This window comes from Humulus lupulus, chromosome X (assembly GCF_963169125.1).
Source record: "Humulus lupulus chromosome X, drHumLupu1.1, whole genome shotgun sequence".
Classification (NCBI taxonomy): Eukaryota; Viridiplantae; Streptophyta; class Magnoliopsida; order Rosales; family Cannabaceae; genus Humulus; species Humulus lupulus.
In genome coordinates this window covers 211,560,698-211,573,404 of record NC_084802.1, presented here as the reverse complement: position 1 = coordinate 211,573,404, position 12,707 = coordinate 211,560,698, and the positions used below count along the sequence as shown (strand labels likewise).

General features: G+C 47.9%; 1 protein-coding gene across 1 annotated transcript; it reads left to right on the top strand.

Moving 5' to 3' along the window:
* The first annotated feature begins 1,377 nt into the window (after positions 1-1,377).
* LOC133806710 (uncharacterized) lies at positions 1,378-2,382 on the top strand. The gene is made up of 3 exons (XM_062244802.1): positions 1,378-1,743; positions 1,786-1,808; positions 2,019-2,382. Exons 1-3 carry the CDS (start codon positions 1,378-1,380, stop codon positions 2,380-2,382), a joined length of 753 nt encoding a protein of 250 aa, XP_062100786.1.
* The last annotated feature ends 10,325 nt before the right edge of the window (positions 2,383-12,707 follow it).

The following is a 12,707-nucleotide window of genomic DNA, read 5'->3' as shown; positions in this document are numbered from 1 at the left end:
TGGAAATAAAGAAAAAAGTTGCTGCAAAAATAACGGACTTACCATTGTGTGTAACTATAGTTCAAGAATCAAGTGATGAAAATAGCATTCTTCAACTAGCAAATCAGAAAGCTACAACAGAAGAAATGGAGGTGGGAACATTATTAATGCAAGCAAACAAAGCTTCCGTCAATGAACATATGTTACTTGAAGAAGGAATGTCAAGCACAACAAATGAGGGCATCAATGTGGCATACATACCTCACCTTGCTGAAGAAGTAGCTGATTTTATAATTGAAGACAATACAAAAAGAAAAAAGAAATTGGAGGAAATTGAAATAGTAATATCTGATTACAGAGTGAACAAAATAGAGCAAGGATAAATTTACAAGGACAAGAACATAATCAAATCAGCTCTTAGCTACTATGCCATGGTACATAACTTCCAGTTCAAAAAAAAAAAGATCAGAACCGAGAGAGTACCTGGTTACCTATGTAGATGACACATGCAACTGGTTTGTGAGAGCATCTAAATACAGAAATCAAGATTTATTCAAGGTACGAAAATGCATTCCAAATCATACTTGCTCTGTTGAAATTGTTATGGAGGATCATAGGCAAGCAAAAAGCATCATAATTGGGGAATTAATAAAGAATAAGTACAAGTCAATCAAAAGAACTTATACTCCAAATGACATCATGAATGACATGAATGATGACTTTGGAGTAACCATGGGATACACAAAAGCATGGAGATCAAGAGAAAAATCTTTGCTTCTAGTAAGAGGGAACCTCGATGATTCATATCAAAAGTTGCCAATGTATCTTTACATGTTGAAGCAAGCAAATCCAGGAACACTAACACATCTGCTCACAGACAATGAAGATAGATTCAAATACCTATACATAGCTTTCTCTAACTCAATCAAATGTTGGAGATACTTGAGGCCTATAATTGTTGTTGATGGAACTTTCTTAAAAAATGCACATGGCGGCACCCTATTTTCAGCATCAACATTAGATTCAAACAACAACATTTTTGTCTTGGCTTTTGGAATAGCAGACTCTGAAAATGACAACTCTCGGCTTTGGTTCTTCTCCAAATTGAGAGACACATATGGAGAACCCGAAGGTATGATAGCTTCAATTATATATTCTGGTTTACAGAGAAAAAGGATCTGCTTACCCAAATCCAATGCACAAATACATGCTATTTCTTTTAATATCTTATAAAAGTAACTGGTTACCTTCACAGGATTCGCTATTGTTTCCGACAGACACAAGAGCATAGACAATGCAGTACATATAGTGTACCCAAATGCGTTTCATGGAGCTTGCATGTATCAATTGCTCAATAATTTGAAAAGCAAGTATGGAAACCATTGAGAAGAGCTACAAATGAATTTCATTGCAGCAGCAAAATCATACACAAAAATAGAATGTGAACACTACATGAGAGACCTTGATAGACTTGACAGACGCATTAGACCCTATTTAGAGAAAGCAAAGTATGAAACTTGGGCAAGATCATACTCACCAACAAAAAGATACACCATGATGACATCCAACATCACAGAATCACTCAACGCTGCACTAAAAGGTGCAAGAAATCTCCCTATTGATATCTTGATTGAATGTCTTAGGAGTTTGGTTCAAAAGTGGGTTTGGAATAACTCAAATAATGCAAACGGAACATTCACAAAAGTGTCTACAACAATAGAAATTGAGTTGATACATGACATTGTTTCAAAAATGAAGTATGAGGTATGCAACTAAACTTATTCTTACTCTTTTTTAATTTGTCAGTGGATGGTAATCAATTACCTTGCGTAACAGCAAAAAAAAAAGCAATAAACTACACAGAGGGGGAACAGGATACCTTCAACATTAATTGTACATAAATGTTTATTATTTTATTCTAATTCATGACAAAAGTATTTTCTGGTCTTTCCTTTCAACACAATAGATTATCAAGTTCGTGATGAAAATGGGACCAATTTCACAATAAATATACACAATAGAACATGTACTTGTAATAGGTTTCAAGAAGATGAAATGCCTTGTGGGCATGCAGTCACTGTAATTGCAAAGAGAAACTTGGGAGTGTATGATTACTGTGCAAAGTTTTACAAAACAGAAACTTTGAAAGCATTGTATGAAGAAAATGTTCATCCTTTGCCCCATAAAGATGAATGGAATCTCCCACAACACTTAGACATAGTCGTGCTCCCTCCAAAGGCGACAATCCCTGCAGGAAGACCAAGAAAGAAAAGAATAAGATCAAGAGGGGAACCAAAAGTAATAATCACCTGTGGAAAATGTGACCAACTAGGACATAACAGGAAGACTTGCAAGAATCCACCAATTGACAAGGCAAACAAGCAGAAAAAGCAAAAGTCATAGCTTGATATATTACAACAAAACAACCCTGTCATAGCTTCATTCATTAAGTCAGTGACTTTCATATTCATACATTCTTATTGAGTATTATAATAACTCTGTTACAAATTCAAATACATTGAATGATTACACAAAGCATATAAAATTCCTTTTAGAATAAAATATTGATTTTTTTGTTGTCTGTTAAATATTTATGCAACCAACACCAGAAAAAATGGTTTTTAAAAATTAAACATAACATTCTGGATTAGTGGTTACCAAAGGGAACCAATTAGCACTTTGTATATAACATGATGACCTAGCTGGGTACCTGGTTATTATAACCCAAATGCTTTGTATATCCCAGTAGCTTTAAAAAAGTCATCAAGCAACAAAAGTAACAAGTTACCCCTTGAATATAAGATGAAGACCAAACTAAGTACCTGGTTACCATTAAAATATCTCAGTTGCTTTAAAAATAGAATATGTATAAAATATAATTTTAAAATGTGAAATAAAAAAAGCAAACAAGAAACTGGGTACTTTGCTCTAACAATTGTCACAAAAAAAAAACCAAAAACATCAAGCACCAAAGGTAACCTAGTACCCTTTCGTATATAATATGTAGACCAAACAAAGTACTTGGTTACCATTAAAATATCCCTGAAAAACTAACTAAATATATACAGATAAATAACACAAAAAAAGATCAAAAGATGTATAAGATATTCTTAAGTAACCAATGTCTTTCAATAGTAACAATTTAACATATATAAGAATCCAACTAACTATTGGTCATCATTTCCAAAAGTTAAATATCCTTTCCAAAAGCTGATATGGTCTAGAGTATAGACAAAATAAAAAAATCTAATATCCTTTCCTAAAGCTTCTTAAATATCCTATGCAGTAGTCTTAAGTAAATCTATGCAGCAATCTTCCTTCTCTTCTTCCTCTTATCCAAAAGTTTTTCACGAAACTCATCGTTAGTCAAATATCCATCTTATTGTTTCTTCTTCCCATGAAAATACAAGCTAACAACAATGTCTTGGCGAAGCAACTGAGAATCAAGATCTTTTGGCATCTCTTTTTCCTTTCCAAGAATTAATTGCTTGGCAAAATAAGTTGTGAAAATCCCACAATCGCTACAATATTGCAAAAAAAAAAAAACTAAGAACATAAAAACAAAATCAGCAACAAACAAGATAAACAAACTCAAAAAAAAAAAAAACTCACCACTCAACTTGTCGAGGAACGCCTTTAGCAATAGTCAATTGCAAAGCATCATTCTCAGCGACGTCATAAGACTAAGATCAATATTTATATCAAGACGATCATAAAAACCAATCTTTTCCAAAATAATAGGAATCATTATAGCAAATGCTTTAATTACAGGTGTTTACCGAGATTTTCGGAAACCACACTAATGGATATTAGCTAAGAATAATGATATGGAAAGTAGAAGATTAACACAGGATTTTTACGTGGTTGGGGCGTTAATAAGCCTTAGTCCACGAGTCAGTTGTATTAGAGCTTGGAAAGTCTTTTACAATGGAGTTCTCTCTATGTTTTGACAGAGTAACTGTATATAAGTCGAAGAGAGATCCTTTTCCCAGTGTTCTATCGCCTGTATTTATAGGCTCATGGGAACACTGGGTCTGGGCCGGGTATGACCCGGGCCCATCAGAGAAATGGATACTCTTGGCTTCTCTGGTGGAAGTCCAATATAAAAGATAAAACATACATAGATTCAAGACTAATTAAGGCCCAATAGGGTGGCCCAAGAACTATATTTCGCCCGACAAAATGGTGCTTTTGGTCTAGGCACTTCGAGTTATGAGGCAGATTCAGGGGACAAGACCAGTTAAAGCACTTGGCAGTGCAGATCTGAAACAGCGGCGTGCAATCCCGAGGTGGCCTTTTTCGCAGGTGAAAAGTGGGGACAACCCCCATGCGTCGTGGGGCGGCTTCAAGGTCACGGATGCTTTTCCTTACCAACCGAGGAAGGCCTAATCTGGGTTCGTTTACCTTTGTCCCTCTTCGTTTACCACAGGCCCGGACCGTTACCAGACTCCGGGACCGTTTACATATATTTCAACGGGATTCCGACTCTGTACATCTCCCGGACAACTATCCTGGATCACCATCCCGGACACCGTCCGGGCCCAGAATCGCACTAGGTCGTGCCCCTTGGATATTCCGGTACCAAGCGGGCTTAGACCGGGCCTACATTCGAACCCAGACCATGGGCCTATACCACCGTCCCGGGCCCACGCCAGGAAATGGGGATAACATTTACCCCCCCAAGCCTTCGCCTGGGGTCGCCAGGTGGAGGCTGGCCTTGCTCCCAGACGATCCACAGTTGCATTCCCAGTTCCTGCTTGGAATCGTGGGTCCGTGACAGAGGGTAGTGGCGTTGGCCGTATGCTGGGCCCGGACCATTTACCAGTGTCCGGGTACATTTACCTAAGTCCCGCTTCGTGATAGGGGTACACGTGTCACCAGGTGACTGCTGCATGGATAGGTCTCGACCTTGAAGGGTCGCCTAGCCATCTCAAGGGTCGCTAGGCCTAGGCTAGTGTGTCAGCACAGATCTCGAAGCGTCCCATCCACACGGGGGTCCATAATTAATACTTATGGGTTGAGGTGGACCGTGGGATGGGGCGACCTTTGGCATCCGCCCCTCCTAGGCCGTTAGATATGAGATGGCGAGGATCCAGCTTGAGAGGGCTCATAAATGCCCCTGCACGATTCTGGACCATCCGATGGGGAGACACCTGTCCATTGGATCAGAGGCCAGGATTTAGGCCTTTATAAATACCCCACAGATGCTCATTTGACATTTTTACACTCTCGAGCCATCTTTAGAATTGATCAGCTTTGCCCAAGCTTTGCTTGTCCGATATTGCTGGCGACATCCACCATTGTCTGCTAACTCTACGCCGTCATCTATTCCCTACGGCCCCAGCGTCTGCCCATCCGCCTGAGAACACGTCCCGGGTTTGCCCTATCGACGAATTGCTGAACCAGCTTCACCATTTCAAGAACGAAGTTCTGCCGTTCTTACCATCGGACAACCACCATCTTCTTCGGCCAACAACTCGCAGTAAGTCCTTCTGACCTTCTTGATGAATATATGAACTTAGGCTGTTCTTTTAATTCGCATGTTTAGGCTGCTAGAATCTGATTACATTTAGGAGTTGTTAGGAAGGCCGCCTGGTTCGGGTTGCTCCGTACCCGGATGCTTCCCGGACAGATGGCGGAGCCTTAGTAGCTATTTTTTCGTTCCCGATTAGGGTCTCGTGGTTCCTTGGTGATCCCGGACCCGATCCGAAGGGGCTCCAAGCAGTCCTTAGGAGACCCCCGTACCTTAACCGACTTTCTTGGGTTTAGGTACTGACTGCTTGGCTTTCTTTCTTTGTTCCCAGAACATCCACTATGACAACGAGCGTCACACTCCACTCCGAGGAAGAAGTCAATAGGGCCCCTGTCGTCATTCCTGGGTCCCGGACACGTAAGGGCAACAGGTGGGAAATGGACGTGGTGCCCAACCTGTTCCGGAATTACCGGATGATGTACTTCCTGGAGAAGCGTCTGGGCATCGAATCCACTCCTGGACTTTTCCACAACTGCATGGCCAGGATCGAGGAGCGGGCGCACACATCCGTAGGGGGTTTCGGGGCCTGGAGCGCAGCCACATCAACGCAGGAGCCATGCTCCCGCTCCATGACTACTTTGTGCGATTCCTGACGTATGTGGGGATCGCGCCGTTCCAGCTTCTGCCGCAAGCGTACCAGCTACTCGTAGAATGGCGAGTGTTTTGCATTGCGCAGGAAATCGCGTAGCCGACCCCTGCGGAAGTCTTATATTTCTACAAGATGGAGCTGCAGGTCAACGTCAAGGACAAGACCTTGGACGGATTCTATAGACTGAAGCCGCGAGGTAGCTACCCCGCTCCCACCAGCTCCTGGAAGCATCCACCGGACGTCCGTCATTACTTGTTTATGACGTCCAGGTTCCTCGTGGAGAAGAACCCTACATTGCTGCTGGACTTTCAGTGAGTGGGTAAGTGCTTCCCCGATCCTTTTTCTCTTTGTTTTTATTCTCTTTTTCTCTGTTTCTCATCATGTTCCTCCGGGTGGTAGGACCTTTCGCTCAAACTCCCCTTACCAAGTTCATCATGGAACGAAGGAAGTTTTACTCCGGGTTGAACGCGGATGACCTGGACGTAGGTGGCTACGTTAACACGGACAGCCTTCGAGTGGTCGGGATGTTCACGGCCACCCAAACCTTCGGGGCATCGCCTGTGAGAAGAACGTCGCCGTCCGGGAACCACTGGCCTTGGACCACATTGCAGAAGTTGAGAAGGCGGCGCGATCTGACGCGGCCCAGCGAAAGAAGGGCCAGGCCCAGGCGGAGGTGGCTTCTTCGGAGGAGTTCTTCGAGGACGCCCTACCGAACATGGGGACTCTCGGGGCTAGCGTATCGGGGCGAGGTAACTCCCTTCTAATCTTGACTTATGCTCCCCAAGTCGAGGACTTAGCTAGGGATAGGCTAGTACTCCGAGGCCCCGCGTTTGGGGCTGACAGGGAGACGAGACCTTCGACTCCCATCCTCGTAGGCTCGGAGGTCCTTATGTTTTTATCCGGGTTCCTTCAGTACGGGAATTTCCTGAACCCGAACGACATGGGGGACCGAGTCCATTCCTTCGCTTTAGAGGAGTTGAGTCGCGCCTGGGGCATAGATGAGGGTTTGTCCCGGGTCATTATTAGCTTTGATGTTGATATTTTTATTTTTCTTGTCTGGTTTGCCATACTAATTCCCTTTTCTGTGCTTTTGCAGGAGATTCTAGCATGTCTACTTCCGCCAGCGAAATGAGGCAGCTCCTCAAGGACAGGGCGGCAAGGAAAGCAAACGAGGCGAAGGGCCCGGAGCCCAGCCTCAACAAGGATGCGTCTGGGACAGAGCTTCGTCCCAGTGAAGGAGCCCTTGCCGCAGTCCCCATTCAAGCCGTGGAGCCGGCTGCAGTCTCCGGCCCCGCCCAACACCCGGTGATAGACTTGGAGGTGGGCGGAGCGCCCAGTCGCAACTCTGGGAAAAGGGGCTTGGAGCCAGGCGCCGAAGAGGCCAACGCTGGGAAGAGGCCCCGAATTAGGCGGGCTGGCTCGGCAGACAAATCACACTGCGAGAGTCGGCTCGCCGCGAAAGAGATCCCCACCCCGCCAGTTCTTCCCATACGTCCAACTCTTCTCGAGGAGGGGGAGGCAGTTTTGCGGGATGAGCAGTCCCAACTAATCAACCGAACCTGGGAAAACGGTCGAGGTTGGAGGGACGACACATACAGGGCCCTGACGATCCTCCGTCAAGTAGAATTTGTGGAGCATCCAGCGGCGTTCAGCGCTCCTCAGCCGATCGTGGATCGGCCAGCCGCTGAAACGGGCTTTCGCCCTAAGCTCGGGTAGGACACGGCCCCCGTGGTGGTGGACCTGTTGGACCAGGTGGGGAACACCATGTCCAACCTCTAACTTAAGCGGTACGCCACGATAGCCAACCCGGACGTGCTGTTCATCTCCTAGGCGCTCCGCCACCAGGCCACTGCGGTAAGTTTTACTTGTCTTTTTCTTTCCCCTTCTTACTTGTTAATAAGGATTTTTCCTAACTTTTCTTTGCTCCAGGTTGATCTGTTGTCCCATCGGAGTGCCGATCTAGTGGTCGAGCTGGCCATGAAGATGGAGACGGCCAAGCTGGAGCTGGAGGCGGCCGTGAATCAGAGGGAGACCGCCAAGGGGGCCCTTGGCCGAGAGATAGCCCAGGCCCGGGCGGATCGTGAGGAGTTCGACCGCGTCAAGACCGGACTGGAAGAGGCTTTGTCCCAGAAGGGAAAAGAGGCCGATGAGAGGGAAATGCTCTTGGAGGTGGCCGCGGCTCAGTCCGTCCGGGACAAGGAGGAGATCCAGACCCTGAAGGCTCGGGTTTGCGAACTGGGCGATTCCCTTCTCGAGGAGAAGGCAGCGCACGAAGCATCTCGCCGCAAGAAGGAGGAGGCAGAGGGCATGCTGGAGGTCACCTTCGGGAGGCCATTTACATGGCCTGGTGCAAGGACAAGAGTATGAACCTCCTGGTCTTCCCCGATCCGGAATCAAAGCGGGCCGAGTTCGAGGCCAAGGAGAAGGAAGACGCAGAGCTCCTAGCGGATGAAGCCTAGGCCCAGATCCTGGCCTTGTCTCTTTTTCCTTTGTAATTTTATAACTTGTTCGGACGCGTACGCGTTCAAAACACTATGTTATTTTCTCCGGTTTTTATATATGTATTTCTTTTTGTTATTCTGAGTAGAAATTTCATTTTATTGCCGCGCCTAATTAATTCTAAGGGTTTGATCCCAGTTCCAATGGCCTGGACTAGACCAACTGACTAGCTTGTCGAGTTTTCAGACCTAACCGCCAAGTTTTTAATCCCGGCTCCAACGGCCAGGGCCAACGGGGCTAAGTTTATTTTGGAACCTTGTTCTCCCTTTATCAGTTGTAGGCCACGGCTTTGCCCTGGGGCACACCAGATGCTTCTCTCTCCCAGACATCACTCGTCCGGAGCGGGACGAGCCTTGGGCTCGGTCCTTTCTAATTTTATACCCCTGGACATCGCTTGTCTGGGGTGGACCGGCCTTAGGCTCGGTCCTTTTAACTTTATATTCCTGGACATCGTTCGTCTAGAGTGGACCGGCCTTAGGCTCGGTCCTTTTAACTTTATGCCCCTGGACATGGTTCGTCTGGGGTGGACCGGCCTTGGGCTTGGTCCTCATAACTTTATGCCCCCGGACATCGTTAGTCCGGGGGGGGGGGGGCAGCCTTGGGCTTGGTCCTTTTTAGTTTATACCCCCCGGACATCGTTAGTCCGGGGCGGGACCAGCCTTGGGCTTGGTCCTCTTTAATTTGTACCCCCGGACGTTGCTCGTCTGGGGTGGGACTGGCCTTAGGCTCAGTCCTCTTTAATTTATATCCCCCGGACATCGTTAGTCCGGGGCGGGACCAGCCTTGGGCTTGGTCCTCTTTAATTTGTACCCTCGGACGTCACTCGTCCGAGGTGGGACCGTCCTTAGGCTAGGTCCTCTTTAATTTATATCCCCCGTACATCGTTAGTCCGGGGCGGGACCAGCCTTGGGCTTGGTCCTCTTTAATTTGTACCCCCGGACGTTGCTCGTCCGGGGTGGGACCGGCCTTAGGCTCGGTCCTCTTTAATTTATATCCCCCGGACATCGTTAGTCCGGGGTGGGACCGGCCTTGGGCTCGATCCTCTTTAATTTATATCCCCCAGACATTGTTAGTCCGGGGTGGGACCGTCCTTAGGCTCGGTCCTCTTTAATTTATATCCCCCGGACATTGTTAGTCCGGGGTGGGATTGGCCTTGGGCTCGATCCTCTTTAATTTATATCCCCCAGACATTGTTAGTCTGGGGTGGGACCGTCCTTAGGCTCGGTCCTCTTTAATTTATATCCCCCGGACATCGTTAGTCTGGGGCGGGACCAGCCTTGGGCTTGGTCCTCTTTAATTTGTACCCCCGGACGTCGCTCGCCCGGGGTGGGATCGGCCTTAGGCCCGATCCCACGAGGTTTGTTTCTCCCGGACATCGCTGGTCCGAGCCGGGACTATCCTGAGCTTGCACCCCGCCGGGTATTTTCCTATACCCAGGATACCCCCCACAAGTGAGCGGAGACTGGTCTGGGGTCACTTGAGATAGATTCTCATTGTTCGACAATGTTTCTTTATGACGTTTTGTACACGCCATTTTTATTATTAAAAAGGGGTCGCCCTGAGGCGTACATTATTTACAATGAAAATACTAAATTGGAACACACTCTCCCGACTACTGATAATATTTACGGAGATGTTTCGCATTCCAGGCTCGCAGGACTTCTGAGCCATCGAGCCGCTTTAAGCGGAATGTCCCGGGGCACACTTCGTGTTGGATCTCGTACTACCCCTCCCAATTTGGGCCCAGAACCCCCACTCCCGGATCTTGAGTAGCAGGGAAGACTCTTCGCAAGACTAAGTCGCCGGTTCTGAACTTTTGGCTCTTGACTTTCGAGTTGAAGTGCCGTGCGATCTTGCCTTGGTACATCTTCAGCTGCACTTGTGACTCCTCCTGGATCTCCATGATGAGATCTAGTGATTCTTGGAGTAAGGCGTGGTTCTGGGCGGGGTCGTACGTGTCTCTTCGGTGAGACGGGATGGTCGTCTCGATGGGGATGACGGCTTCGCATCCATAGACCATGGAGTAAGGAGTGTGGCCGGTCGATGCCCTCTCGGTTGTCTGGTTAGCCCACAGTACGCGGGGCAGTTCCTTGGGCCATTGGTCTTGTAGGCCTGGAGCTTTTTCTTCAGCGTCCCTTTTAAGATTTTGTTCACGGCTTCTGCCTGCCCGTTTGCCTGGGGCCTGGCACTGCAGAGAAGCTCTTGACGATGCCGTGTCTCTCGCAAAAATCCGTGAAGTGGGCGCTGTCGAACTGCTTCCCGTTGTCAGATACGATTTTGTAGGGGAGGCTGTAACGACACACTATGTTGTTGATGACGAAATCCAATGCCTTCTTGGAAGTGATTGTGTTCATGGGCTTCGCCTCAACCCACTTGGTGTACTAGTCCACGACCACGATGGCATACCTCACCCCTCCCTTCCCGGTTGGGAGCGATCCCACCAGATCGATCCCCCACACCGCGAAGGGATAGTCATCAAGGTTATTTCTGTCGGGGGGCCCGCGGAACCTTTGCGTACCTCTGGAACTGTTCACATTTGCGGACGTAATCAATACAATATTTCTTCATGGTCGGCCAGAAGTATCCTTGGCCCAGGATCTTCTTGGACAGACTGGGCCCGACTGTATGATCTCCGCAAAATCCTTCGTGCACTTCATGCATGATGGCGCTTAGTTCCGTCCCGGACACACACCTGAGGTAAGGCATGGATAACCCCCGGCGATAGAGTTTTCCGTCCATCATGATATATCGGTGGACTTGGTACTGAAGCTTCCTGGCTGCGGCCCTGTTGGCTGGTACCTCCTCGGCTGTCAGATAGCGGATAAGCGGTCCCATCCACGACGTGGAGTGGTCGACGGTGTGGTCCGCGAGGGTCCTGATGCTTGGGACGGGAAGGTGGTTGACGGGGACTAGCCCAGCCAGTTCTGCTTCGGCGTCGGTGGCCAGCTTTGCTAGTGTGTCCGCGAAGACATTTTGCTCTCTGGGAATCTGGCGGATGGAGTGCTTTCTGAACGCCTGCAACATCTCCCTCGCCTGGGTTACGTAAGCCGCAATTCTCTCTCCTTTAAATTGATATTCCCTCGAGATTTGCCTGACAACCAGCTGGGAATCGCTGTAAATTTCCACATTCGCTGCCCTTACCTCCTGGGCCAAACGTAGCCCGGCTAGGACAGCTTCGTGCTCCGCTTCGTTATTCGATTCCTTGAACTGGAAACAAAGGGCATTTTGTAACTGGTGTCCCTGCGGTGACACCAAGATGACCCCGGCCCCGTTCTCATTCGAGGCCCCGTCCACGAAGACCTTCCAGACGGGCTTCGCGGGGACCTTGGGATCATTGTCTTCTTGAGATACTCCGGAACACTCAACAATGAAATCGTCCAAGGCTTGTCCCTTGATGGAGACTCTAGGGATGTAGGATATATCGAACTGACTTAGTTCCATGGCTCACTTCAGGAGTCTTCCCGATGACTCGGGCTTCTGTAACACTTGCCGCAGTGGGTGGTTGGTCAGGACCTTTATGGCGTGGGCCTGGAAGTAAAGCCGGAGCTTCCGGGATACCATCAGCTGGAAAAAGGTCAGCTTCTCGATTAATGGATACCGAGACTCAGCGTCCAACAATCGCTTACTTACGTAGTACACTGGGAGCTGCGTCCTCTCCTCTTCCCGTACCAGCGCTGCGCTGATCGCATGCTCGGTCACTGCCAGATAAAGGTACAGAGGTTCCCCATCCACTGGTTTCGCCAGGATCGGAGCTTGGGCTAGGTGTTCTTTCAGTTTACGAAAGGCTTCTTCGCACTTGACTGACCATTTGAAATGCTGGCTTCCCCGAAGGACGTTAAAGAACGGGATGCACTTGTCCGTGGCTTTGGAAATGAAACGGCTCAAAGCGGCTATCTGCCCCGTCAGGCTTTGCACGTCCTTATGCTTCCGGGGAGAGGGCATATCAATCAGTGCCTTGATCTTATCTGGATTGGCCTCTATTCCCCAGCAACTCACTATGAAGCCCAGGAACTTCCCGGAGGCCACGCCAAAAGTGCACTTCTTGGGATTCAACTTCATCCCGTACTTCCGAATGATTGCGAAAGCTTCAGCCAGGTCGTCCGCATG

Coding starts and splice junctions, on each gene's coding strand:
- LOC133806710 (XM_062244802.1), top strand. CDS start 1,378: ATGAATTTCATTGCAGCAGCAAAATCATACACAAAAATAGAATGTGAA. Junction 1,744..1,785: donor TTTCAAAAATGAAGTATGAG/GTATGCAACTAA, acceptor TTAATTTGTCAG/TGGATGGTAATCAATTACCT. Junction 1,809..2,018: donor ATGGTAATCAATTACCTTGC/GTAACAGCAAAA, acceptor TACTTGTAATAG/GTTTCAAGAAGATGAAATGC.